A 23566-nucleotide genomic window follows, 5' to 3' on the forward strand; every position below is an offset into this window, starting at 1 on the left:
TTGAACTCAGGGCCTGGGCTCTATACCTGAGCTTCTTTAGCTCAAGGCTATTGCTCTGCCACTTGGGCCACAGCGCCACTTCTGGCTTTTTCTGTTTATGTGGTACTAAAGAATCCAACCAATGGCTTTATGTATGCTAGGCAAGTACTCTACCACTAAGCTACATTCCCAGCCCGTCTATTTTCTTCATTTTTTAGTCTATACATTGATTTTGAAGATGTAGGTGGTAGTGTTTCTTTGATACAGAAAGTTGAAAGTAATAATGAAAAGAACTACATTTTCAGAGTAACTAGTTAGCAGCACTTAACGGAGATAATATCTGGGTAGAGTTGTCTTGGGTATTTATGTGTACATGTGTATGTATGTGTATACGTGTTGTATGAAGAAGTGTTGAAACCATGGGCTTAGATTTAGATATACAAAAGTTTGTATTTTTTTTTGCCAGTCCAGAAGCTTGAACTCAGGGCCTGAGCACTGTGCTTGAGCTTTCTCAAGACCAGAGCGCCACCATTTGAGCCATAGCACCACTTCTGGCTTTTTTTCTATGTATGCAGTACCAAGGATTCGAATCCTAGTCTTTGTGTATGCTAAGCAAGCACTCTATCACTAGGCCAAACTCCTGGCCCCCTTATAAATCTTATTTTTTTGCCAGTCCTGGGCTTAAGTTTAGGGCCTGAGCACTGTCCTTGGATTTTTCTCAAGGCTAGAGCTCTACCACTTGAGTGTCAGCACCGCTTCCGGCTTTTTCTAAGTATGTGGTACCAAGGAATTGAACACTGGTCTTTGTGTATGCTAAGCAAGCACTCTACCACTAGGCCAAACTCCTGGCCCCCTGAGTTTTTTTTAAGACTAATACTACTACCACTTTGAGCCATAGCTTCCCTTCCAGTCTTCTAGTGGTTAATTGGAGATAAGAGATTCATGGACTTTCCTTCACAGCTGGCTTTAAACCACTACCCTCATCCTCCGAGTAGCTAGGATTATAGGTGTTATCCACTGGCATCTGACAGTTTGTAAATTTTTTGTGTATCTGGTCCTGAGGCTTAAACTCAGGCCTAGGTGCTGGTGCTGTCCCTTAGCTTTTTCACTCAAGGCTAGAGCTCTACCACTTAAGCCGCAGCTCTTTTTCCAGCATTTGTAGATAAGTCATAATAGATTTTTCTGCCTGTGCTGGCTTCAAACTGTGTTTCTCAGATCTTAGCCTCCTGAGTAGCTAGGATTTGGGTGTGAGCCACCAGCACTCGACTTGAAATGTATAAAATTTGAGGAGCCTTTGAAGCATCCAAGGAGAGAGATGGTGGTTATGGTTGTATAAGTCCTAGTTGTTGCTTTCATTGACTCTTTATTTACTCTTTGTTGCTATTAGATTATCGGGAAATATACCGAAGACATCTAAGAGAAAAATACCTAAAAACAGGACCTGATAAATGCTTCCACCATTGTAAACATATAGATACACGTTTACTTCTCGTCAAAGAGTATGGTATATCAGAGAAGACCTCCTGTGGCGTTCCTCAGCAAGATTGTTTTATGGAGATGGAGCACATGTTTGATCCTGATGAACCGGGCTGCAACTCCTCCAAGACAGTGGTGCTTCAGGGATGCCCTGGGAGTGGGAAAACAGCGATGGTGCACAAGTTCATGTTTGACTGGGCAGCAGGAATGGTTACTCCAGGCAGATTTGACTATCTCATCTATGTCAACTGCAGAGAAATAGGCCATAATGGTCCTCTTAGTGCTATTGATTTGATTGGCAATACTTTTCAAGATATCAAGGAGCCAATCCTAGACATTATCATTGAATATCCAGAGAAGCTTCTGTTCATTCTTGATGGGTTTCCTGAGCTGCCGTACATTTTCTGTGACCATGAAGAGGATCTGAGTGATAACCCTCAGGAGAAGAAGCCAGTAGAATCTCTCCTGTGTAGTTTTGTGAAGAAAACACTATTTCCTGAATCCTCTCTCCTGATAACTGCCCGTCTTACAGCGATGAAGAAGCTCCATTCTCTGTTAAAACAACCTATTGAGGCAGAGATCCTGTGGTTTAGAGATGCTGAAAAGCGAGCATATTTCTTGAGTCAGATTTCAGGTGCTAATAGAGCAATGAGTGTCTTTTATGACTTAAGAGATAATGAACACCTTGACATTATATCTTCACTGCCCATTGTCTCTTGGATGCTGTGCCGGGTCCTGCAGTCACAGGATGACGAAGATAAGAATCTGATGAAGTCACTGAATACCATGACTGGTGTGTATCTGTTCTATTTTGCTAAGTGCCTCCGAACCCTTAAGGGCATCTCGGTGTGGATGGGACAGAGTTGCCTGAGGGGCCTTTGCTCTCTGGCTGCAGAGGGACTGCAAAACCGGCAGGTTCTGTTTGCAGTCAGTGACCTCCAAAGACATGGGGTAGGAATTCATGAGACCACTTGTGATTTTCTCAATCACTTCCTGAAAAAAGTGGAAGGGGATGTTAACATGTACACCTTCCTTCACTTCAGTTTCCAAGAGTTCCTGACCGCTGTATACTATGTCCTGAAGAATGACAACAGCTGTGCGGCTTTTAATCAAGCCGGGAAGACATGGCAAGAAATATTCCACCAATTTGGAAAAGGATTTTCCTCACCTACCATTCAGTTCCTATTTGGACTTATACATAAAGGGAAAGAAGAGGTGGTGAAAAATGTTTTTGGAAGACAAGTCTCTCAAGAACTTGAAGAAGCGTTGTTGAAATGGACTGAGATAGAAATAAAGGATAAAACTTCACGGTTACAGATGGAGCCAGTGGACTTGTTTCACTGTTTGTATGAATTGCAGGACACAGAATATGCAGGGAAGATCGTTGATCACTTACAGTCACTTGTGCTGCTCCAAGCTACCTATACAAAAATGGACACACTGGCTATGTCGTTTTGTGTCAAAAACTGTCACAGTGACCTGTCAATGTCTCTGAAGTGTCAGCACCTTCTTGGGTTTGAAGAGGAAATACATATGTCAGTATTCATGCCATCATCCATGCCAACAGCGTCGAATGTATCATTTAATCAGTGAGTATATTCATATCTTTTCCTCATTGATGGCCTTCACAGACAGACAGTGGGGCACTTGGTTATGTCATATAACATCTAGCATTGTTGGTAAAGAAGTTTCTCTATTTTATGTCAGTCAGTACAATAAGCATGTATTGATTATCATGCATTGATCACTAGATAGACTCTGAAGGAAGCTAACATTTTTGAGCACTTATACCTGTCTGAACAAGCCATCATTTAAGTACGCATGTGCATATGTGTGTGTGTGTGTGTATGTGTATGTGTGTGTATGTGTATGTGTGTGTATGTGTATGTGTATAAAATCTTCATTGGCACTCTGTGAATGTGCTATATAATCATCAAGTGTTAGGAGCATTTAAAATTGTCAAGAATGTCGGTGAAGACTGTTCTTTTGGTGTAGATGACTGTTCTAGAAAAGATTGTAGACCTAACACCAGATTGGTTGTCAAATAGCCTCAAATAGCTTCAGGTTAGTATAGATCAGAATTACATTTCTGTGTATCTTTTTTTTTCTTGGTGCCAGTCTTATGATTTGAATTTTAAGGCTTATATACTATCCCTGAGATTTTTGTGCTCAAAGCTAGCACTCTTAACAGTTGAGCTACAGTTCTACTTTTGTATGTATATTTTATTGGAAAGTCTGGGATCTTTCCATGAGACCTTTTGAAAGGGACAAGTCTAAAGTTCAGAGACTTAGGTAAACCTCTTTTATAATGTGGACTGTATATTCTGTAAAGAATGATTTTACTGACTTACCGATAAAAGCCACAAAGGAATCTTATTACCTGTCTATCCTTAGTATCTGAATTAAGATAGGAAATACCTCTCTTAGTTGTCAGGCCAGGTGATTGGTAGGGATAAGTCGGAAAGGAGAGTGACACTGGTTGTAATGGCATATGTCTGCAATCCTAGCTACTCTGCAGGTGGAGGCAGGAGATAATGGCCACTTCAAGTCCAGCATGGTAAAGTTAATGAGACCCTATTTTGTAAAAAAAAAAAAAAGGAAAGAAAGAAAAAAAAACTAGACAAAATGAAAAGGTACATAGCTGAAGTACTAGGGCACTTTTGTAGGGTACAAAGGCTCCAGGTACTGCGAAAAGACTATTTGTGGACTGCACAAACCCATGTCTATCCTGTGGTTGTGTATCACTGGGCAAGAGCACAGAGGTGAAATTGAGCACTGTGAGTGTTTTAAACAAATGTGGAGGGAAATAAAGGTGAAGCAGTAGTTTGACATAGAACTGGAGGGGAAATGGGTTGGAGAGGTTCAATGGATGTAGAATTATTACTATTTTACCAGTCCTGGGGCTTGAACTCAGGGCTTGGGCACTATCCTTAGGCTTTCTCAAGGCTAATGCTCTACTACTTGAGCCACAGTACCATTTCTGGCTTTTTCTTTGTATGTGGTACCAAGGACTCGAAGCCAGGGCTTTGTGTGTGCTATAAAAGTACTCTACCACTAGTTCATACAGTCTTGACCTGCATTCAGAATTATGAAGGTCTCTTAAGCATAAAGACAGCTTCAATTTACCTGTATATTATAGAACAAAATAATGAGTAAATCAAAATATTGATTGAAAACAAAAGTGATAGTGATCTCTTCTCTTACTCTGTATTTTTTTTGAAAACTAGTATCCACCCTTAAGTTGGTTGGTTATGGGGTTTTTTTTGGTGCCAGTCTAGGGTCTTGAATTCAGATTCTGAACACTGTACCTGAGCTTGTGTGCTTAGGGGTAGTGCTCTATGACTTGATTCACAGTTCCACTTCTCACTAAGTTAATTGGGAGTTAAATAGGAGTCTCAGACTTTCCTGTCAAGGCTGTCTTCAAATCATAATTTTCAGATCTCAGCCTTCTGAGTAGCTAGAATTACAGGCGGGAGCCATCTTGTTCCCACACTTAACATCTTAATGTCTTCATGGGAGAGATTTAATTGCCTGCCCGAAATTTTACATAAAACACTCCTTTCCCAAGCATCCTGGTGTTCAAGTATAGACATGACTTCTGTTAGTACAGACAACACAAATTATGTTACGTAGAAAAGGTTGCTTTGTCATGTCATGACCTCTCAGACCATCTATACAATAGTGATTCTACTACATTATTGTGCCTACCTAGCACATAGGAAACAGCACAACTATAATCCTAAGCTTTTTTCTGTCTTAATTTTTTATTTATTTTTATTAAAGAAGTTATTAACATTGATTTTTACACCATATTTCAAATGACGTGTTTAACAAACAAGTATTCAAGAAGGGAATCTCTATTATAATCCTAAGATTGTAAGTGATGAATTATTACTAGTATGACAAAAAACTAAAAGGTAGCTTTTACTTAAAATTTAATACTAAATTCTGTTTTCTTATCTCTCTTAGCTCCTTTCAGCTACATAATTTGTATTCATCCCAGCTACATTTTCTCTGCCAAGCACTGCGTGATCCAGCCTGTAAAATCAAAGACCTGAAGTAAGTTGAACTTGGCTTTATTATTTATGGTAGTGAAAGTAAAAAACTAGGTCACTAGAAAGCACTCTCTCAGCTGACTGGACCTGATAACCAAGTATAACTAGTGCTTAGCTTGCCCTTATAGTGAAAGAGCAAATGAAAAGATGAGATGCTGCTTAGAAAAGGATGTAAGGAGTCACACACATCTCTATCCATCCCTACTGCCCTTTCTGCCTTAATCTGTAGAGTGCTTTATAGTGATTGATGGCTACTTGTAATCCTGAAAGATTTTTCCACTCCTGGGTACCACAAGATGAATCCTTTTATTTTTTTTTAATTTAAACATTGTTATTATAAGGTATGATGAATAGAGGGGTTATAGTTATGTAAGGTAAGGAAAGAGTACATTTCTTTTTCTTTTTAGTCAGTCATGGGGATTTGAACTCTGGGTCTGGGCACTATCTCTGAGCTTTTTCATTCAAGTATAGCATTTTACCACTTTGACCCACAGTGCCACTTGTGATCTTCTGGTGGTTATTTGGTGGTTAGAATCTCCCATATTTTCCTGTCTAGGCTGTCATGCAATCTTGACCCACAGATCTTAGCCTCCTTAATTAGCTAAGATTACAGGCATCAGCCACTGGCGCCAGGCAAGAATACATTTCTTTTTGGACATTGTCACCCCTTCCCTCACTCTCTCACAGTTGTCCTCTCCTTTCCCCACCCACAAATTGTATAGTTCATTTTCAACATAGTGTCTAGTGACTACCACTGCTGCATTTATTTATTCACCCTTTGTCCCTTCATTTCTGTGCTCCCCCCTTACTCTCCCCAAAGACAGAGAAATGAACAAATAAGACAAAAAGGAAACAAAATCCTCTTGTTTTCATTTCCTGGAGCTAATTTTGATAAATGCTATTTTATATAATGAGAGGCACATAGGCATGGCCACTTTGTAATCCTCTCCTCAGAGGATCCTCCTGTGGTCTGCTCTCATTGTGTGTGAATGCCTAGAGTCCTGTACAAATTTTTTCTTTTCCTAATTCAATTCCACCATCTTCCCCCCTACCCAAGTTTTCTTTCAGTTGGTTCTTACCCTACTTAATGCTGTGTGTAGATCCTCTCCACTCCTTACCTTCCACCCTCCCAGTTATTTCTATAAGTGCCCAAAGAAGCTCCTTCCCCACCCCACCTCTGACCTTGCCCTGGGTCCTCACTTTCAGGTCTTTGTCCCACCTCACAGTCACAAAAGCAGGTGTTCTCCTGGCTTCTTATTCATTTCTATACACATCTGTATCTATGTCCTTGTCCTTCATAATCCAGAGGAAGCAGTAGCCTTTCCAAACCCACTCGAATGAGGAAATTCGTTCCCTTATATAGTGAATTTTGTGGACATTAATTTTACCTATGTAATATAGAAATAGACACATAAAATTCATCTAAATGCCGTGTATTCCACCCCACCTCCCATTGCAGGCTCCCCATCTTTGGATAACACCTTGTTTACTAAATATGATTTTCATTTTCAACTCAAATATAAGGCAAGTAAAAGTGTATGTTATGGTAACCATAGGTATACTTAGAACTTTTGGTGGCTTTGTTTTACATGAAGGAAAAGTAATCTTGTTGCCAAGTACCAGTTGTTCACATCTGTAATCATAGGTCTAGATCTGAAGAATTGGGGTTCAAAGATATCCTGGGCTGGCTCAAGTGGTAGAGTGTCAGCAAGCCAAGAAATCTTGAGGCTTCTGAGTTTAAGCTCTGGTACTGGCAAAAACTTATCTGCCTATCTACCTACCTACATCTTACAAAACTACAGAGTATCCAGTACTACAGAGTATCCTTTCTGGGACTGCCAACTCCCTTTCCAATGCCCTTTCCTGGACCCCTGCAACTTTCCCAAACCAAAGAGGTTTGCTTCACGTGGTCCTATTTGAGTGGATTTGTCTGTTCAGTTTCATGATCCTTTCCTTTCACCTATCTATTCCTCAAACACATTTCCACAGTTACTTCAAAATATATCATCTCTTAGAATCCTGCATTCTGCCTCCTACCATGGCTACCATGGGGGTGCCTTGTGTGACATCCATGTGCAGTCAGGACTCTCCCTCCCTTCTTTTCCCACATGCTACACACACAATTGATGCCCTTTCTGTCCTAGGAGAACAAATACTCTTTCTAAGTTCATCTCAGCAAATAAATTTACATTTTGAATGTTTGTGAATATTTTATCTTTTCTTTTACAAAAGTGTGTAAAAGGTTCTATTCTCTTCCACACCCCTACCATAGTATCTTACTGACTCTTATCCTGCCTCTGAAACTACTCTCCCATTACCTCTAGACTTTTCCTGTGTATAAACACAAATCTATAAATATGTTTTTATATGTATATTATAGAGAATTTTATTCAGTTATTTTTTGTTAATCCTGGGGCTTGAACTCGGGGCCTAAGCACTGTCCTCCTTGGGCTTTCTCAAGGCTCTACCACTTGAGCCACAGTACCACTTCCAGCTTTTTCTATGTATATGGTACCAAGGAATTGAACCTGGGTCTTTGTGCGTGCTAGGCAAGCACTCTACCACTAGGCCACGTTCCCAGCCCAATAATTTATTTTAAAGGGATTTTTGTTTTTAAAGAAAGTGAAGGATGGGTACTAGTGTCTTGTCTCCTATAATCCTAGCTACTCAGGAGGCTGAGATATGATGATCATGGTTTGAACCTGACTCAGGCAGGAAAGTCCATAACATTTTTTTTTGCCACTCCTGGGGCTTGAACTTGGCCTGAGCACCGCCCTTGGCTTTCTCAAAGCTAAAGCTCTACCATTTGACCCACAGCACCATTTCTGGCTTTTTTCTATGTATATGTGGTACCGAGGAGTCGAACTCAGGTCAACATGCATGCTAGGCAAGCACTCTACCACTAGGTCAAACTCCTAGCCCAACATTCTTATCTCTAATTTACAAGCCAAAAAAAAAAAATACTGAAAGCGACGCTCTGCCTCATGTGGTAGGAGGCTAGCCTTGAGCAAAAATATTTGCTCATAGACAGCACCTAGGCCCAGAGTTCAAACCAAGGTACACATATAAAACAAGTAACCTTGTTAGATGACTTAAAAAGTGTTGTGAAAGAGCAGCCACACTGCTAATGTAATTCGCAAGACATTTCTTTCAGCCTTCACTTGAGGCTTCTCTAATGTTCAGAATTTCCTCTGTAAACCATACTTCTCTTTTCCTACCTTCACTTCACAGTCAGGTCCTAGAAGAAGAGCTCCCCTGGGGTCCTCACTTCTCCTCACTCTTAGTCCTGACAGTTTGGCTTCTACCCAGTCATTGCTCTGAATTTGCTTAAAGAGCCAAAGGATATGCCAGACCCACTCACTGACTTTCCACTCCTGCGTCACAGTGCCTCTCAGCTTCACAGCTCCATTTCTGGTTTTTTACTGAGTAGTTTATTAGAGGTAAGAGTCTTACAGTATAGATATGGGGCTAAAGTAGTAGAGCATTAGCCTTGTGCCTTGGCCCTGAGTTGAAGCCCTAGGACTAGCACACACAGAAAAATTATCGTTAGGCACTGGTGGCTTGCATTTATACTTCTAGCTAGTCAGGAGGTTGAGATCTGAAGATCACAGTTTGATGACAACCTGGGCAGGAAAGTTTATGAGACTAATCTTTAGTTAACTACCAGAAAACTAGAAGTGGATCTGTGGCTCAAAGTGGTAGTATGGTAGATACCGTTGAGTGAAAATGCTAAGGGACAGCATCCAGGCCCTGAGTTTTAGCCTCCTGACCAACAAAGAAACAAAGAATCTCATGGACTTTTCTGCCAGCCCCTCCACCTTGGCTTGGAATCTCAAACCTCAGATTTCAGTGCCCTGAGTCGCTAAGATTATAGGCATGAGCTACCAGCAGCAGCTGACCTTCTCTTTTGATTCTTGCCTATTTCAGCTTTAAGTTCTTCATTACCTTTCCGGCTCCTAACCTGGGGGGGGGGGAGACTGGTCCTCAAGTGGGCACATGGAACTATCTGGAGGCGTTTGTGGGCGTCATTAACTGAAGCAGTGGGGAGGGAGCACTATTGGCATCTACTGAGTGGAGTGTGGGGATTGTGCTGAACATCCTGCAGTACTCAGAACAGCGTCCCCAGCCCTCTGCAGCAGAGAAATCTCCAACACCTCAGGCCACGTGTACTGGGCTAAGGAAATCCTGTCCTCCCCACAGGGGGACATACAGGCCCAATGACATAGCTGGAAAATGCATGGTGGAGTTCTCACCCTCCTCTTTATGGTTGTTTACCCACAGTCAGCATGATAGTGGGCAGAAGGAGAGAATCCCACAAGATGGCACTATGCTTTGGACCAACAAGCACTCTGGGCACTATCACTTGCTGACCAATCCTGGCTGTGTTGCAAATTCCGAGATCTGTCTCGGGTTCTGCTGAGGATTTCCTGTGGTGAATCTCTACAGCCACAGCACTCCTCCCCTGCTGCGGGTGTTGCCATCCTCTGTCCACAGCCTCTGGCAGGGTTAGAGGTGGTCAATCTCGACCATGTTCACTTGGGTCAGGCAGAAAACTAAGGTTGCCCCAGTCTTATTTTGGTTCTTATAACTTCTCCCAAATGAGCCAGGTATCTAGTTAATTCTTGGCGACTCTTGGGATGCAGGAATCGGCATGGCTTGCCCTATTCGCCGTGACTTGCCCTAACATAGATACAGCATTCTTACTACTTGCAGTGTTTCCTTTGATGGTTCATTGATTGGAAACCAACTGGCCCTCACCTGAAATTGTAGCTGATAGGAGGCAGGAGTTGGAGCAGATCACTGGAGCAGGCCAGCTTGGGCAAAAATTTCACAAGACCTCAGCTTCTTTTTTTTTTTTTTTTGCCGGTCCTGGGCTTGAGCTCAGGACTTGAGCACTGTTACTTGGGCTTTCCCAAGGCTAGAGCTCTACCACTTGAGCCACGGCACCACTTCTGGCTTTTTTTTCTGTGTATGTGGTATCAAGGAATCGAACCTGCATCTTCATGCATGCTAGGCAAGCACTCTACCACTAGGCCAAACTTCTAGCCCAACCTCAGGGTCTTAACAGAAAAAAGCTAGATGTAGTGGTACATGCCTGTCATCCCACCTGTGGTGAGAGCATAAAGGGGATCATGCATGGTTCAGGAGATCCTAGGCAAATAGTGAAATCTCAAAAATAACCAAAGCAGTGAGCCAGATGTGGCTTATGCCATTTATATTCTAGAAGATGGTGGTTTGAGGCTATCCTAGGTATCAAAAGTCTGGTAGACTCAAATCTCTACAATAGCCAGCAAAAAGCAGGACTGGAAATATGGCTCAAAAAGAAAATGTTCTCTTGATTCCAATTTGCTTGCCCTGAAAAGGAATCCCAGTTGAGTTAGATTCTAAGTTGATCTTTCACTTGGAAGAAGCGAAAAGTTGCTGAGTCACTGCATTAACACCTGTGCTTTTCTGTTCATCTTCTTCCTAGTACCACAGACTGGTATCCTCTGAAAGATACCAGGGTCAGATGTGTGTAGCCTTATTTTCCTTGTCAGTGACCCTGATCCCAATCCCAAGTGACCCACGGTGTCATTACCCAACTCATTCCTGACCAGAATTTGCCTTGCCCTTGAGATTCTCAATCTGGCTGACTCAGAATGGGTGTAGTGACCACTTCTTCCCAGATCACCTAAGGCCCATGTGTATGATGAAGGTGGGGTTTTCTATACTAGCCACCAGGGTTCACCTGACAGCAGGATGGGGAGATGCAACACTTACACTCCATGACAGAAGCTCGAGTAGTTATAGGGTGTGGAATGCTTATGATCTAGAATAAGGAGTCTTGTTCAAAACATGTCTCCATTCTACATCCTCCCCATAGGCCTCTCCCATTCTCTTGACCCCATTCACCTCCTACCCTCCTTCACCTCCACCCAAGACGCCCATCTCCTCACACAAAAGAAACTTGGTCCCATTTGATGTATGCATGTAGTCTTGTCTTATTCATGTTCTGAATACATTAAGAACTTTGCAGCCAGATTCCCTTCCCACAGCAGATGCAACTTTCTCTCTGGGAAAAATTCACTTCTTTACACCATGGACAATCCCAGTCCCCAGGCTGGCGAAATATGGGAAGATTATTCTCTTGCTGGGTTTCAGTGTCTGTCTTGTCCTTTTGGAGTTCTTGAGTGTCATTTCCTGTAGCCCCCACATCAGAAAGCAGATTAAAATCAGAAGTCAGGAAATAGGAAGGCAGGGGAGGTAAAGGTGTTATGTCCCTGGGTGGGGGTGGAGATGGGGTGGACATTACTGGGAAGGGGTAGTCGTAGGAGTATGTGAATGATGCAGGGAGCTGGACAGTTAGGAATTCAGGGGAGGATGTGCCCTCTGGGGTTCCCAAGTGAGAAATGGTGGCCTTTTCAGGGGTTTTGACAGTTCCCTCCCTCTGCCCACCCAAAGGGAAATTTTTCCACTCCATAGTTCCCAGGAGCTGCTGGAAGCTTCCTCCTGGCTCCTGTGTGGTGTTGGTTGTCATCATCATTGCCGCTGCATCCTCTGCAGCAGCATCCTCTCCAACATTTGTGGTAGGAAGTTGTATCACTGCTATATCTTCCTTGTCGCTTGCTCCATTTATAAAACTTCCTTCCCCTCCACCAATGACAGAGGTAGTGGCCATGGCCATGGTCATATTATTGCCCAGGCCTGGCCCCTCTGCCATTGGCGGGGCACTCAGCTCCTGGAGGGGGAAGTAGACTTGTTAAAAAGCTGTGTGGGAGGGGGGATTTGGGTGAGGAGGGGGGAATTGGGTGAGGTGGCAGTGGGGGGGGGGAGTGGGGCTCTTACTGCTCGCAGTAGCTTCCACCTCAGCATGTCACGTTCCTTCTGCACCTCTGTCAGTTTGGTCTGAATCACTTTCAGTTGAAAGGCAGCCTCCCTGCGCTCCATATCCTGTTGCTCGGAGAGCTGCTTCAGGTCTGAGGCCAAGGCATTGGCCGCAGACTTGTGCAGTCTAGCAAAGTCGTGAAGCCACTGCACCCGGCGCCCATGTAAATAACCCTGCCTGCGAGCGAAGCGCATGCCCAAGGCCAGGCTGCTCCAGGCACAGGCCTCCTGGACCTCTCTGGACACTGTGCTGTCCTCTAAGATGGCCCTGAATTTGTCCTCTATCTCTTCCCAAGACAGAGTCTGGTTTTCATGATAGAACTGAGGCCCTTTAGCGTGCCTTGCCATTTGCTCGTTGATAAAAGCCAAGACGACGTCATGGTGAAACCCATTATTGGGGTCATCCGGTCTCAGGGTCATGACGGTGGAAGGATTCACTGGCTTTGACTCTGTCCCTGAGAGAACCCGGATTGAACCGTTGGTGGGCCTTCCCTTCCCGTCCCTTCTAGATAACGCCTCCACCCGCCCTAGACACTCCTCTCCTGTCATCTTAGACACACCCCCTCCAGGACACACCTCCCGCCAGGCCTTACCTGGCTGGCAGGGGACCACAGATAGTACAGGCCTACAAAGCTGTCTACTGTGCCTCAAGAGAGAGTACCTGCTGGCTCGACTGCTCCGGGGGAAAGGAAAGAACGACCCCTCGGGCTTGGAGCTTTATACTTTAGGACTGTTCCAAACCCACATTTTGGTGGGGGGGTGCGCAACTGCTCCAGAGGAACAAACATAAGTGTCCCCTCCATCCCTCTGGGAAGTAAGGAAACCCACTACGGTGAAAAATTCTTGAATGGGAAAAGAGGCAGGACTTGTCCAAAGAGACTAAGAAAAAAATGAAGTTCTTTTTAAGCCGCTCTATAAAGTCCAAACCCCACCCTAATGGTTTGCCCCATACCCAGCTGCAGATGATGGCAGGCACAGAATATTCTAGAACACAAGATGGATACAAAATAACAATAGCATCACAGGTTGAAATAAGCAGTCAAGGAACGGCTCTTTCCCCCACTGCTTTCAGAAGGAAACTATATACAAATAAGCTCCAACTTCTTTCACTTTCAAAATGTGTTTTGAATCGTTTTTTCCCAGTATCCCATCCTACCCAGACCCATCATTTCATGTGTTAATGCAGTCTTCTGACAAGGTCTCTAGCCTACCGAGTCATTAGAAAAAGACACAATTTGTCTTTTGTTTTTATGCTAGTCTTGGGGCTTGAACTCAGGGCCTGGGAGCTGTCACTTGGCATTTTCTGCTCAAAGCTAGCATTATACCCCTTGAGCCTCTGTTCCATTTCAGACTTGGCCGCTGTCATGGAAGTGTGATGCTCAGACCTCACACTCCTGAGGAGAAAGGATTGCAGGTTTGAGCCAGCGTCTCCCAGCCCAATTGTGTCTTAACCTCATTTATTTTTATTTTATTTTTTTGCCAGTCGTGGGCTTGAGCTCAGGGCCTGAGCACTGTCCTTGGATTTTCTCAAGGCTAGAGCTCTACCACTTGAGCCTCAGCACCACTTCCGGCTTTTTTCTATGTGTGTGGTACCGAGGAATCGAATCCGGGTCTTCGTGCATGCTAGGCAAGCACTTTAACCACTAGGCCAAACTCCCGGCCGCCTCTTTTTGTAGGTGTGTGGGTGGGGGGGGGCGGTCATGGGGCTTGTACTCTGGGCCTGGGCGTTGTCCCTGAGGTCTGCAGCTCAATGCTACCGCCCTACCCCTTCAACCCCAGTGCCACTTCCAGTTTTCTAGTGGTTAATTGGAGATAAGAGTCTCACGGGGCCGGGAGTTTGGCCTAGTGGGAGAGTGTTTGTCTAGCATTCATGAAGACCCGGGTTCGATTCCTCGGTACCATGAACATAGACAAAAGCTGGAAGTGGTGCTGTGGCTCATGTGGTAGAACTCTAGCCTTGAGAAACTCCAAGGACAGTGCTCAGATACTGAGCTCAAACCCCAGGACTAGAAAAAAAAATTAAAAAGGTCACACAGACTTTCATGCTTTGGTTGGCTTTGAACTGTGATTCTTACATCACAGCCTCATGAGTAGCTAGAATTACAGGTGTGAGCCACAGGTGCCTGACTTAACCTCACTTTAATGTCTATATGTTAAACTAGGGAGTTCACGATTGAGTCCTATTTTGCCAATTATTTGTCTTTCTGTCATACTATGTCTAAGTTTTAACCAGTGAAACTATGATGAAGCCTAATTATGGCAATGCATATAAAATTGAGATATTTCCTATGACTTCATTTTGTAAACAATGTAATGTATGTGTGTATGTGTTTGCATATGTTTCTATAATCTGAGATAGGGTTGGATGTAAAGTGAGGAGAAAGTTTTCAATTAAAAAAATGTATCCTTGATTTCACTGCAACAGCATAAAACTCTGCATCCATATATTAAAATACAGAAAGTTACATACTGGTGTTTTAGTAGTGATGGCGGGCACTAGGAATTCAGAATAAAAAAATTATATTTTCCTTAAAAGAATGTTCAGAATAAGTGTATTGATTTTGTTTTTTGTTTCTGTTGTTTGTTACTGCTTTTTGCTAGTCCTGGGGCTGGAACTCCGGGCCTGACCACTGTCCTTCAGTTTGCTCAAGGTTAGAGCTTTACCACTTGAGCCATAGCATCACTTCCAGCTTTTTTATGTATGTGGTACCAAGGAATCGTTCCCAGGTTATCATGCATACTAGACAAGCACTTTGCCACTAGTCCAAACTCCCAGCCCTCTACTGTTTTCAGTTGAAAAACAAAACTGGATTTATGATGGTTCACAGTAGTCTGCAGGCAGATATTTGAGAGGATCAAAATTTTAGGTCAACCCATAAAAAAAAGTTATTGAGAATTCCATCTCAAGCAATAAGTTGAGACTTGGTGATGCATATGCCTATAATTCCAGCTGCTTCTGAAGCATGATTTAGGAGGATCACTGCCTGAGCATGACCAATGACAAAAATATGAGACTTATCAAAACAAAAACCAGACAAAAAAATAAAGCTGAACATATTTGGGAATATGACCCAAATAAGTAGAGCTTGTTTTAAAGTACAAAGGCTTCAGTTCAAACCAAGACTTAAGATAGTATTGGCCAAATTTTTTATCTGATCATTTTAAATCATTCTCAACTTCCTATGAGGCATATATATTCCTATAATCTACCCTTAAAAATATCACCCTGGGGGAAAACCATTGTTTGATATATATCCTTCTGGTCTTTTTAAATTCCCTCCCTACCTCCCTCTTTCCTTCCCTCCATTCCTGTCTCTGTAGTTTTCTCTACACTGAGTGTTGAACTCAGACAAGCCCCAGCAATTTTTGTTTTTTTTTTTCTAATTAGTCTGCCTTTTCTCTTATTTCACTTTCTGGCCTTTGTGCAGGCTGCCCCATGTGTGTTGCCCTTAGCCTTTTCTCTTCTCTCTCTAACTAGGTCCTCATTCATTTAGCTCTGATCACTTTCTCTTTCTCTTACATAGGCACTCAAGTATCTTCCTCCATACCCAGTTTGGGATTAGGTTTGAAGTGTGCCACTTTACCATATCCCCACAGTAAATTCACACCCTTTCACAACACCTTTTTTTTTTCCATGCTGGCATTTGAACTCAGGGATTCATGCTTTCTAGGCAAGAGGTCTGCTAATGAGCCACATGTCTAACCATTTCTTCCACTAGTTATTTTATCTTTTTTTTTTTTCTTTTGAAATTAGTATTACGGAGGGGTTACTGTTTTATAAGTTAGGTAATGAATACATTTCTTTTTGGACAGTATCACCCCTTTTATGCTCTCCTAGTTTTCACTCCTGTCACAGGTCACAAGTTGTATAGCTAACTTTCAACATAGTGCACTGGTTATTTTAAAGAGAGGCTTTTAACTCCCTGGCCAGTGTACTCATGGACTGATTCTCTTTATTTGGTGTGCCAGTACTGGTCTTGGACTCAGCCTCATAGTCTCACTTGTCTGTTTTTCTCATGGCTGGCACCCTACCACTTGAGCAATGACTTCAGTTCTAGCTTTTTGCTGATTGGTTGGAGATAAGAGTCTCCAACAAGCCAGGTGCCAGTAGCTCATACCTATAATCCTAGTTACTACGGAGGTAGAGATCTGAAGATCTTGGTTCCAAGCCAGTCCAGGCACAGAAGTCAGGGAGAGTCATTTCCAATTAACTACCAGAAAACTGGAAATGGTGCAATGGCTCAAGCAGTAGAATGATAGCCTTGAACTGAAGAGCTCAGGGACGATGCCTAGGCCCAGAGTTAAAGCCCCATGACTAACCCCCCACCAAAAAAAAGTCTCCAACAGATTTGTCTTTCATCATTGCTTTTGAACTTTAGTCTTTAGAGCTCAGTCTCTGAAATAGCTATTGTATAGGTGCCACCACTGTCCTGTGAGCCTCATAGGTTTTTGCACCCCGTGGTAACTGGAATGACCAGTGTGCACCACCATATTTCTTCCATTGAGACGAAGTTTCTCAGACTTTCCTCCCTCGGCTGGCCTGGCACTGCAGTTTTCCTACATAGCTAGTGTGTGGCACCGAGTTCAGCCATTGGTTAAAAAGGGGACCCAAACTGGTTTTCTCTGATCTCAACCTTCTAAGAACCTAGGATAAGGCACCTAACTTTCTCTGCAATACGTTTCACACTATTATAAATTCTTGGTTTGATTTTCTTTTTTTATTTTTAGTGGGTATTACTTAAGGGTATATATATTTTTATTTTTTTCATATATTTTTATTTTAATAGAAGGATTACCTTATATTTGCCAAATAGAAGGTGCATTAATTCACATACATTGATATCCTTTCACATGTCTTGGTCCCCATTTCCCTTCCCCCACCCCCACCCCTCATCTTGTTTTCCCCCCTTCCCTATCCAATTTCAAATAACCAAATACAAGTATATCCGATATATATGATAACAAAGTGAGATACTATAACAATATGAGATAACCAAGAGACAGCAGAGGAGATGAGAGATAACATAGTACATTAAGTACAACAGTCATTCATTATATGGCTTTTGTTTCTATATCCTAGAGGTCCTTTCATTTAGGCTCATACTATATGGCCTTATGTATCAAGGTTTTGCTCTATTGCAAATCTCTGCTAGGAGAGCCCAAGGTTTCTACTGATTATGACAAATGAGGGAAACCATTGAGCCTAAGTTCCTTTGAGTCTGGCTTACTTCACTTAATATGATTTTTTCTAAGTCTTTCCATTTCCTAACAAATGGGGCGATGTCAGTCTTTCTGACAGCAGCATAGAATTCCATTGTGTACAAATACCACATCTTGTTGATCCACTCATCAACTGAGGGACATCTAGGTTGGTTCCATATCTTTGCTATGGTAAATAGTGCTGCAATGAACATTGATGTGCTAGTGGATTTAGTATGTCCTTGTTTCTGGACAATTGGGTAAATGCCAAGTAGTGGAATTGCTGGGTCATAGGGGAGCTCTATGTTTAGTCTTTTGAGGAACTGCCATACTGCTTTCCTTAGTGGTTGAATGAGTTTGCACTCCCAACAGTGTAGTAGTGATCCCTCCTGGCCACATCCCCTCCAGCATTGTGGGTATATTTTTGTCTTAAGCATCTTTGTGCTTTAAATGCCAAGCACAGTGATAAGTACCCAATAAAGTAATTGTCCAATGAGTTCAAAGAATTCGTTCCTTCTATACTGGTACTTTTCTAATATTTTTTTGCCAGTTGTGGGGCTTAAACTCAGGGCTGAGCTCTGTCCTTGGACTTTTTCTCAAGGCTAGAGCTCTACCACTTGAGCCACAGCACCACTTCCAGTTTTTCTTCTATGTATGTGGTACTGAGCAAACAAATCCAGGTCTTTGTGCATGGTAGGCAAGCACTCTACCACTAGGCCAAACTCCCAGTCCCTACATTTTAATTTTCAAGAGAGCCATATTTTCTTTTTACTTTTTCTTTTTTTTCGGTGGGTCATGAGGCTTGACCTCAGCCTGGGTACTGTCTCTGAGCTCTTCAGCTCAAAGCTACCACCCTACCCCTGGGCCTGGGCACTGTCCCTGAGCTCTTCAGCTCAAGGCTACCACCATACCCTTGAGCCAAGCCCCACTTCCCATTTTCTAGAGGTTAATTGGAGATAAGAGTCTCAGGTCCTTTTGTGCCAGACGTTGGCTTTGAACCTTGATCCTCAGATCTCAGCCTCCTGTGTAGCTAGGATTACAGGCGCGAGTCACTATGCCCGGCGAGAACCATATTGTCTTAACTGAATTTTTTTCCTTCATGCAGATTGATTTTCTGTCACCTCACAGATGCTTGTGGTAGAGACCTCTCCTCAGTATTTGACACCAACCAGTGTCTGACAGAGTTGGAATTTGTAAAGAATACACTGGATGATTCAGGAATGAAACATTTTTGTCATGGATTAACTCACTCACACTGTACGTTGCAGACATTGAGGTAACTCTTCACAGGGTGGTTTGTTATTTATGTTCATATTTTGTTTTTAGACAGTTTCAGTTTCTGTGGGTTTAGAGCCACAACTAAGATAGTTGGATTATTCTTTGGTTCTCTGCAGATTGTACCGGTGCCTTATTTCTTCTGATTCTTGTGGAGTGCTGGCTGCTGTTCTCACCACCAATCGGTGCCTCACTGAGTTAGAGTTTAATGAGACAAAACTGGAAGCCTCAGCTTTGCAGATGCTCTGTGAAGGCTTAAAACATCCAAACTGCAAAGTACAGAAGCTCAAGTAAGTATTTTTCATTATACAGTAAGGTTTTTAAAATAATACAACTTAACACTAATAACTTGTGACCAAAATTTACAATTCAAGGAGTCATAGAGAGGAAGGATAAAAGCAATGGTCCCTAAAATTGTCTCTAGGTAAACAAGCTTAGGATTAGAGTTTTTAAGTGACACTTATCAGCAAAAATATTAATAGCTCACATTTTTGTTGAGCTATTTCTGTGTACTAAGCATTATGGCGAATGCTTGTATAATTTCTTTTAATGTACAGATGAGCTCTAATAAGTCCAGATTATTATTTTGATTTTACCAAAGGAAGAAATGGAAGCATAACCTCATTAGCCTAAAGAAACATGGCAAAAACACAGCTCAAAACTCAAATGTATGTGACTTCAAAGCCCATGATGTTCTTAGTAATTTGTTATATATGTCATAGGGTTGTCCAGACAAAGAACCAGTAGAGTAGTGATAGGGGAAACAGAATTATTGTATTAATTCCAAAGATTGGCTTATGTGGTTATGGAGGCTGGAAGGAAGGTAAATTTGTAGGGTAGGCTAGAGACCTAGAGAAGAGCCTATTCTGCAGTTCAAGTTCAGATTCTGGCAGCTGAAGAAATATCCTCTTCTGAGGAGAAGTCTTAATTTTCTATTAAGGCTTTCAATTGATTTGACAAGGCCCACTTCATTCAAGTCAGCTGATTAAATGCTTACTGCAATCTGAAACATACCGTCATAGAAATATGTAAAAAAGTGTTTGTATATCTGGGAAATGTACCCTACCCAACTTGACATATAAAAGTAATCCTCACAGTCTTTATGTTTGGAAAAAAAGAAATAACAGTACCCGTGAATACGTGTACATATTCATGCACATACCAGTTCCAGTACCAGGGATTGAACAAGGGCCTTGGTTTTTTCACTCAAGTCTGGTATTCTACTATTTGGGCTACACCCCTACTTTATGCTTTTGTTGTTGTTGGTGGTGGTTGTCATGGGATTGAACTTGCAGCCTGGGTACTATATCTGAACTCTTTTCCTCAAGGCTAGTGCTCTACCACTTTGAGCTTCAGAGCCACTTCCAGTTTTCTGATGGTTGAGTGGAAATAAGAGTCTCATAGATTTTCCTTCCAGGGGCTAGCTTTGAACTGTGATCCTCAGATCTTAACCTCCTGACTAGAATTACAGATATGACCCACCAGGACCCAGCTACTTTCTGCTCTTTTGATAATTAATTGGAGATAAGTGTTTCATATACTTTCCTTACTAGCTTTAAATGGTGATCCTCAGAACTCAACCTCCTGAATAGCTAAGATTATAGGTATGAGCATTCAGTGTTGGATTTTCTTTTCCTTCTCCTCTTCCTCCTACTCCGTTTCCACCTCCTCCTCCTTTTCCTCCTCTTCCTCTGCTTCTTCTTCCTACTTTTTGTAATGCAAGGCTCTTCAGTATTAAAGTTTTCTAAAGATGAAAATTCATTGTATACAAAATGCTGTCTTTAAAATTGCTAAATTATAGCCAGGAACTGGTGGTTCATGCCTGTAATCATAGCTACTTAGGAGGGTGAGATCTAAGGATCTCAAAGCCATCCTAGGTGGGAAAGGCTATGCGACTGTTATCTCTAATTAAGCACCAGAAAACTGACAGTGGAGCTGAGGCTCAAAGTTGTAGAGTGCCAGCACTGAACAAAACAGCTCAGAGACAGTGACTAGGCTTGGCATTCAAGCCTATGAACGTTGCTAAATGCCAGTAGCTCATACCTGTGATTCTATCTATATGATAGACCAAGGTTGTTAGGATCATGGTTCAAGGCCAACCAGAAAACAGTTCTTCAGACCCATTTTGAAGGAAAAGTTGCAATAGGTGGTGTGCACTTGTTAGCTACCAATAGGTAGATTGTGGTAGATTGTGCAGGAAGTGAGCCTGTCTAAAAAAATAACCATACTGGAGATGTAGCTTAGTGGTAAGCGCACCTGCTTATTAGCAAGTGTGAGGCCTTGAATACAGATCCCATTACCACAACAAATACAAATAGGGAGATTATGAATATATCTTGAGTTTAGAACACGTTAAGAAGAAATGAAGCATTTAAATGCTGTGGTATCTAGAAATTTTTGCAGTTGAGGGGAAATGGTTGAAGGAATTCCACCACTTAATGTGGAAAAACAGGAAATGAGAAGATAGAGTAGGTAGTAAGAATAGCATTACTCTTCATGCCAAGAAGAGGGATTCTATGTGGGTGATAATGGGCTGAGTCTCTCTTAAGAATGGCAGAGTAATTAGTAATAAGCATTTAGATAGAGGGGAAAAAGATCTGACTATAACATTTACTAACAAATGATTATAGAATTTCCTTCTTGCAATTTAAAAGAAGCTGTGAGATAGAGTGCTATATTAATATAAGAATTTTAAATGATATTAAATGATCAGTATTCCCTCCTGACCCTTTTTTCAGGCAGTCAATATTTTTTTTGAGTTCCCACTGTAGGACACATTGTTTTGGAAGCATTTTACAAGTCCTTCCTGTGGTAAGAAGCTGGGTCATGCTCAAGACTGGGATCATGTATCTGTGGATCTTGATTTCTCTACTTATATATAATTGTGGAAATGAGCACTACACTTAAGTGTCCAATTCTTTCTCTGCATCTGTAGGTTGTGTGGTAGCCTTCTGCCAGAAAGCTCAGAGATTGTTTGCAAGTATCTCGCCTCTGTTTTTATTTACAATCAACACATCACTGAGTTGGACCTGAGCGAAAATCCCCTGGGGGACCAAGGGGTGAAGTATCTTTGTGCAGGTCTCAGAAATTACAACTGTAAAGTGGAAAAATTAGAGTAAGTTTCTTAGTATTTGATATCATCTAATAACTATTAACTTTGTTAAGTGTCTGCTATGTGCTTGGCACTTGCCAGGAGTCATCTCCCTTTACTCATTTCTTACAATAATCAGGTAAGGTAAGGTTCAAGCACAGGTGATTGCACTTCTGGCCTCAGGATGCCTAGGCAGGTTCTCTATCACATGAGTCATGCTTCCAGCCCAAGATGGATTTTCTTATCACCCTTGTCCAGGTGAAGAAACAGGATGGAGAAGAAATGACTTGTCCAGCACCACAGAACTAAGTGGTGCACTCATGACATGACTTCAAAAATCTGTCCTGTGTCTCCTATTATTTATAGTACACCACAGCTTAGCATTTATTGGGATGACATTAATTAAATATTAACTATAAAAAATGCCTGCTATGCACCCATAGTAGATGTGGGGCTAGCTGAGGATAAAAAAGTTACCAGAAGTTCTTCCAATCACAGAGCTGCCCTTAAGGATGTGTAGATTTGTACTCCATTCTATGAAATCATTTAAAAGTCATCAGATGAGCCCAAGGAAAAAGACAGATCACTGTAGGCTGGTGACCTCACGAGGAAGATGTATGAAGGACGTGGGACAGGAACTGGAACTCACAAGAAAGAGGCAGGGTAGAAGAATATCAGGAAGCCAAAATGATGGCAGAAGCTGATTTTTCTTCTCTTTTTTCCTGGGTAGCTTGAGCAAATGTTGCCTCACAGATGCTAGCTGTGTGGAGCTTTCTTCCTTCTTGAGAAGGAGTGTGACTTTAAAAGAATTATTTGTGTTTGCCAATGTCCTGGGGGACACGGGAGTACAGCATCTCTGTGAAGGTGTGCTGCATACAAACAGCATAATTGAGAATCTTGTGTAAGTCTCTGCTGATCCTTGTCCTTCTCACAGACATTGGCATTTGGGGGTCAGTGGGACTCAGTGCCACTGTGGTTAATAGCTACCTTGATGATTTTGTCCTTGCAGGCTTTCTGAATGTTCCCTCTCTGCAGCTTGTTGTGAGACCCTCGCCCAAGTCCTTTGTTTCACCCACAGCCTGACAAAGCTACTTCTTATTAATAACAAAATTGGAGATTTGGGACTGAAATTGCTGTGTGAAGGATTAAAACAACCTGACTGTCAGTTAAAGGATCTGGCGTAAGTATCACGGGCGGTAACCATAGGCAGAGGGTCCTGCCATTTCAGCAACTCCAAAAATTAAATGAGTATTTCTTGGCCTGGTGATTCAGGCTCCCAAGGAAATGAAAAATGAAGCACCAAATAATTCTCCAAATAATTTAGAGATAAGTTACCCTTTTTCCACAGTTTCTGCTTAGCTAGGCAAGGGCAAAGGTTATTTTTTTTCTTTTCTCTTTTTTTGAACTCAGAACCTGGGTGCTGTCCCTAAGCTCTTTTGCTCAAGGTTATTGCTCTACCACTTTAAGCCACAGCTCCACTTTAGGTTTGTTGGTGGTTATTTGGAGATAAGCATCTCAGTCTTTCTGCCCAGGCTGGTTTTGAACCATGATCTTCAGATTTCACCCTACTGACTAGGATTACAAGCATGAGATACCAGCCTGTGACTGATACTCTGATTTTTCTAAT

General features: G+C 42.2%; 2 protein-coding genes across 3 annotated transcripts in view; one reads left to right on the forward strand and one right to left on the reverse strand.

Moving 5' to 3' along the window:
• The window catches only part of LOC150041315 (NACHT, LRR and PYD domains-containing protein 12-like), a 51495-nt gene that overhangs the window by 18474 nt on the left and 9455 nt on the right, over positions 1-23566 (forward strand). The window contains exons 4-10 of one of the 2 annotated variants that reach the window (XM_090325695.1): positions 1367-3044; positions 5425-5514; positions 18679-18849; positions 18968-19138; positions 21784-21963; positions 22670-22840; positions 22949-23119. In XM_090325695.1, the coding sequence (XP_090181821.1) occupies positions 1367-3044; positions 5425-5514; positions 18679-18849; positions 18968-19138; positions 21784-21963; positions 22670-22840; positions 22949-23119 (2632 nt within the window). The remainder of the gene's footprint in view (positions 1-1366; positions 3045-5424; positions 5515-18678; positions 18850-18967; positions 19139-21783; positions 21964-22669; positions 22841-22948; positions 23120-23566) is intronic. The other variant, XM_090325694.1, reaches the window with a different exon arrangement.
• On the reverse strand, positions 11483-13043 carry Tex13b (testis expressed 13B). Its single transcript, XM_090325696.1, has 3 exons — positions 12968-13043; positions 12336-12829; positions 11483-12228 (listed from the first exon to the last, which is right to left on the reverse strand). The coding sequence occupies exons 2-3, from the start codon at positions 12792-12794 to the stop codon at positions 11512-11514; spliced, it is 1176 nt and encodes a 391-aa protein (XP_090181822.1). The 5' UTR covers positions 12795-12829; positions 12968-13043; the 3' UTR covers positions 11483-11511.

This window comes from Megascapheus bottae, chromosome X (assembly GCF_031878675.1).
Source record: "Megascapheus bottae isolate mThoBot1 chromosome X, mThoBot2.hap1, whole genome shotgun sequence".
NCBI classification, from domain to species: Eukaryota; Metazoa; Chordata; class Mammalia; order Rodentia; family Geomyidae; genus Megascapheus; species Megascapheus bottae.

What these genes read in the sequence shown, in the direction of transcription:
- Tex13b (XM_090325696.1), bottom strand. Translation starts at nt 12,794, where the DNA reads ATGACCCTGAGACCGGATGACCCCAATAATGGGTTTCACCATGACGTC. An exon ending in GGTGGAAGCTACTGCGAGCA is followed by an intron (nt 12,229 to 12,335) that starts GTAAGAGCCCCA and finishes TTCCCCCTCCAG; the next exon opens with GAGCTGAGTGCCCCGCCAAT.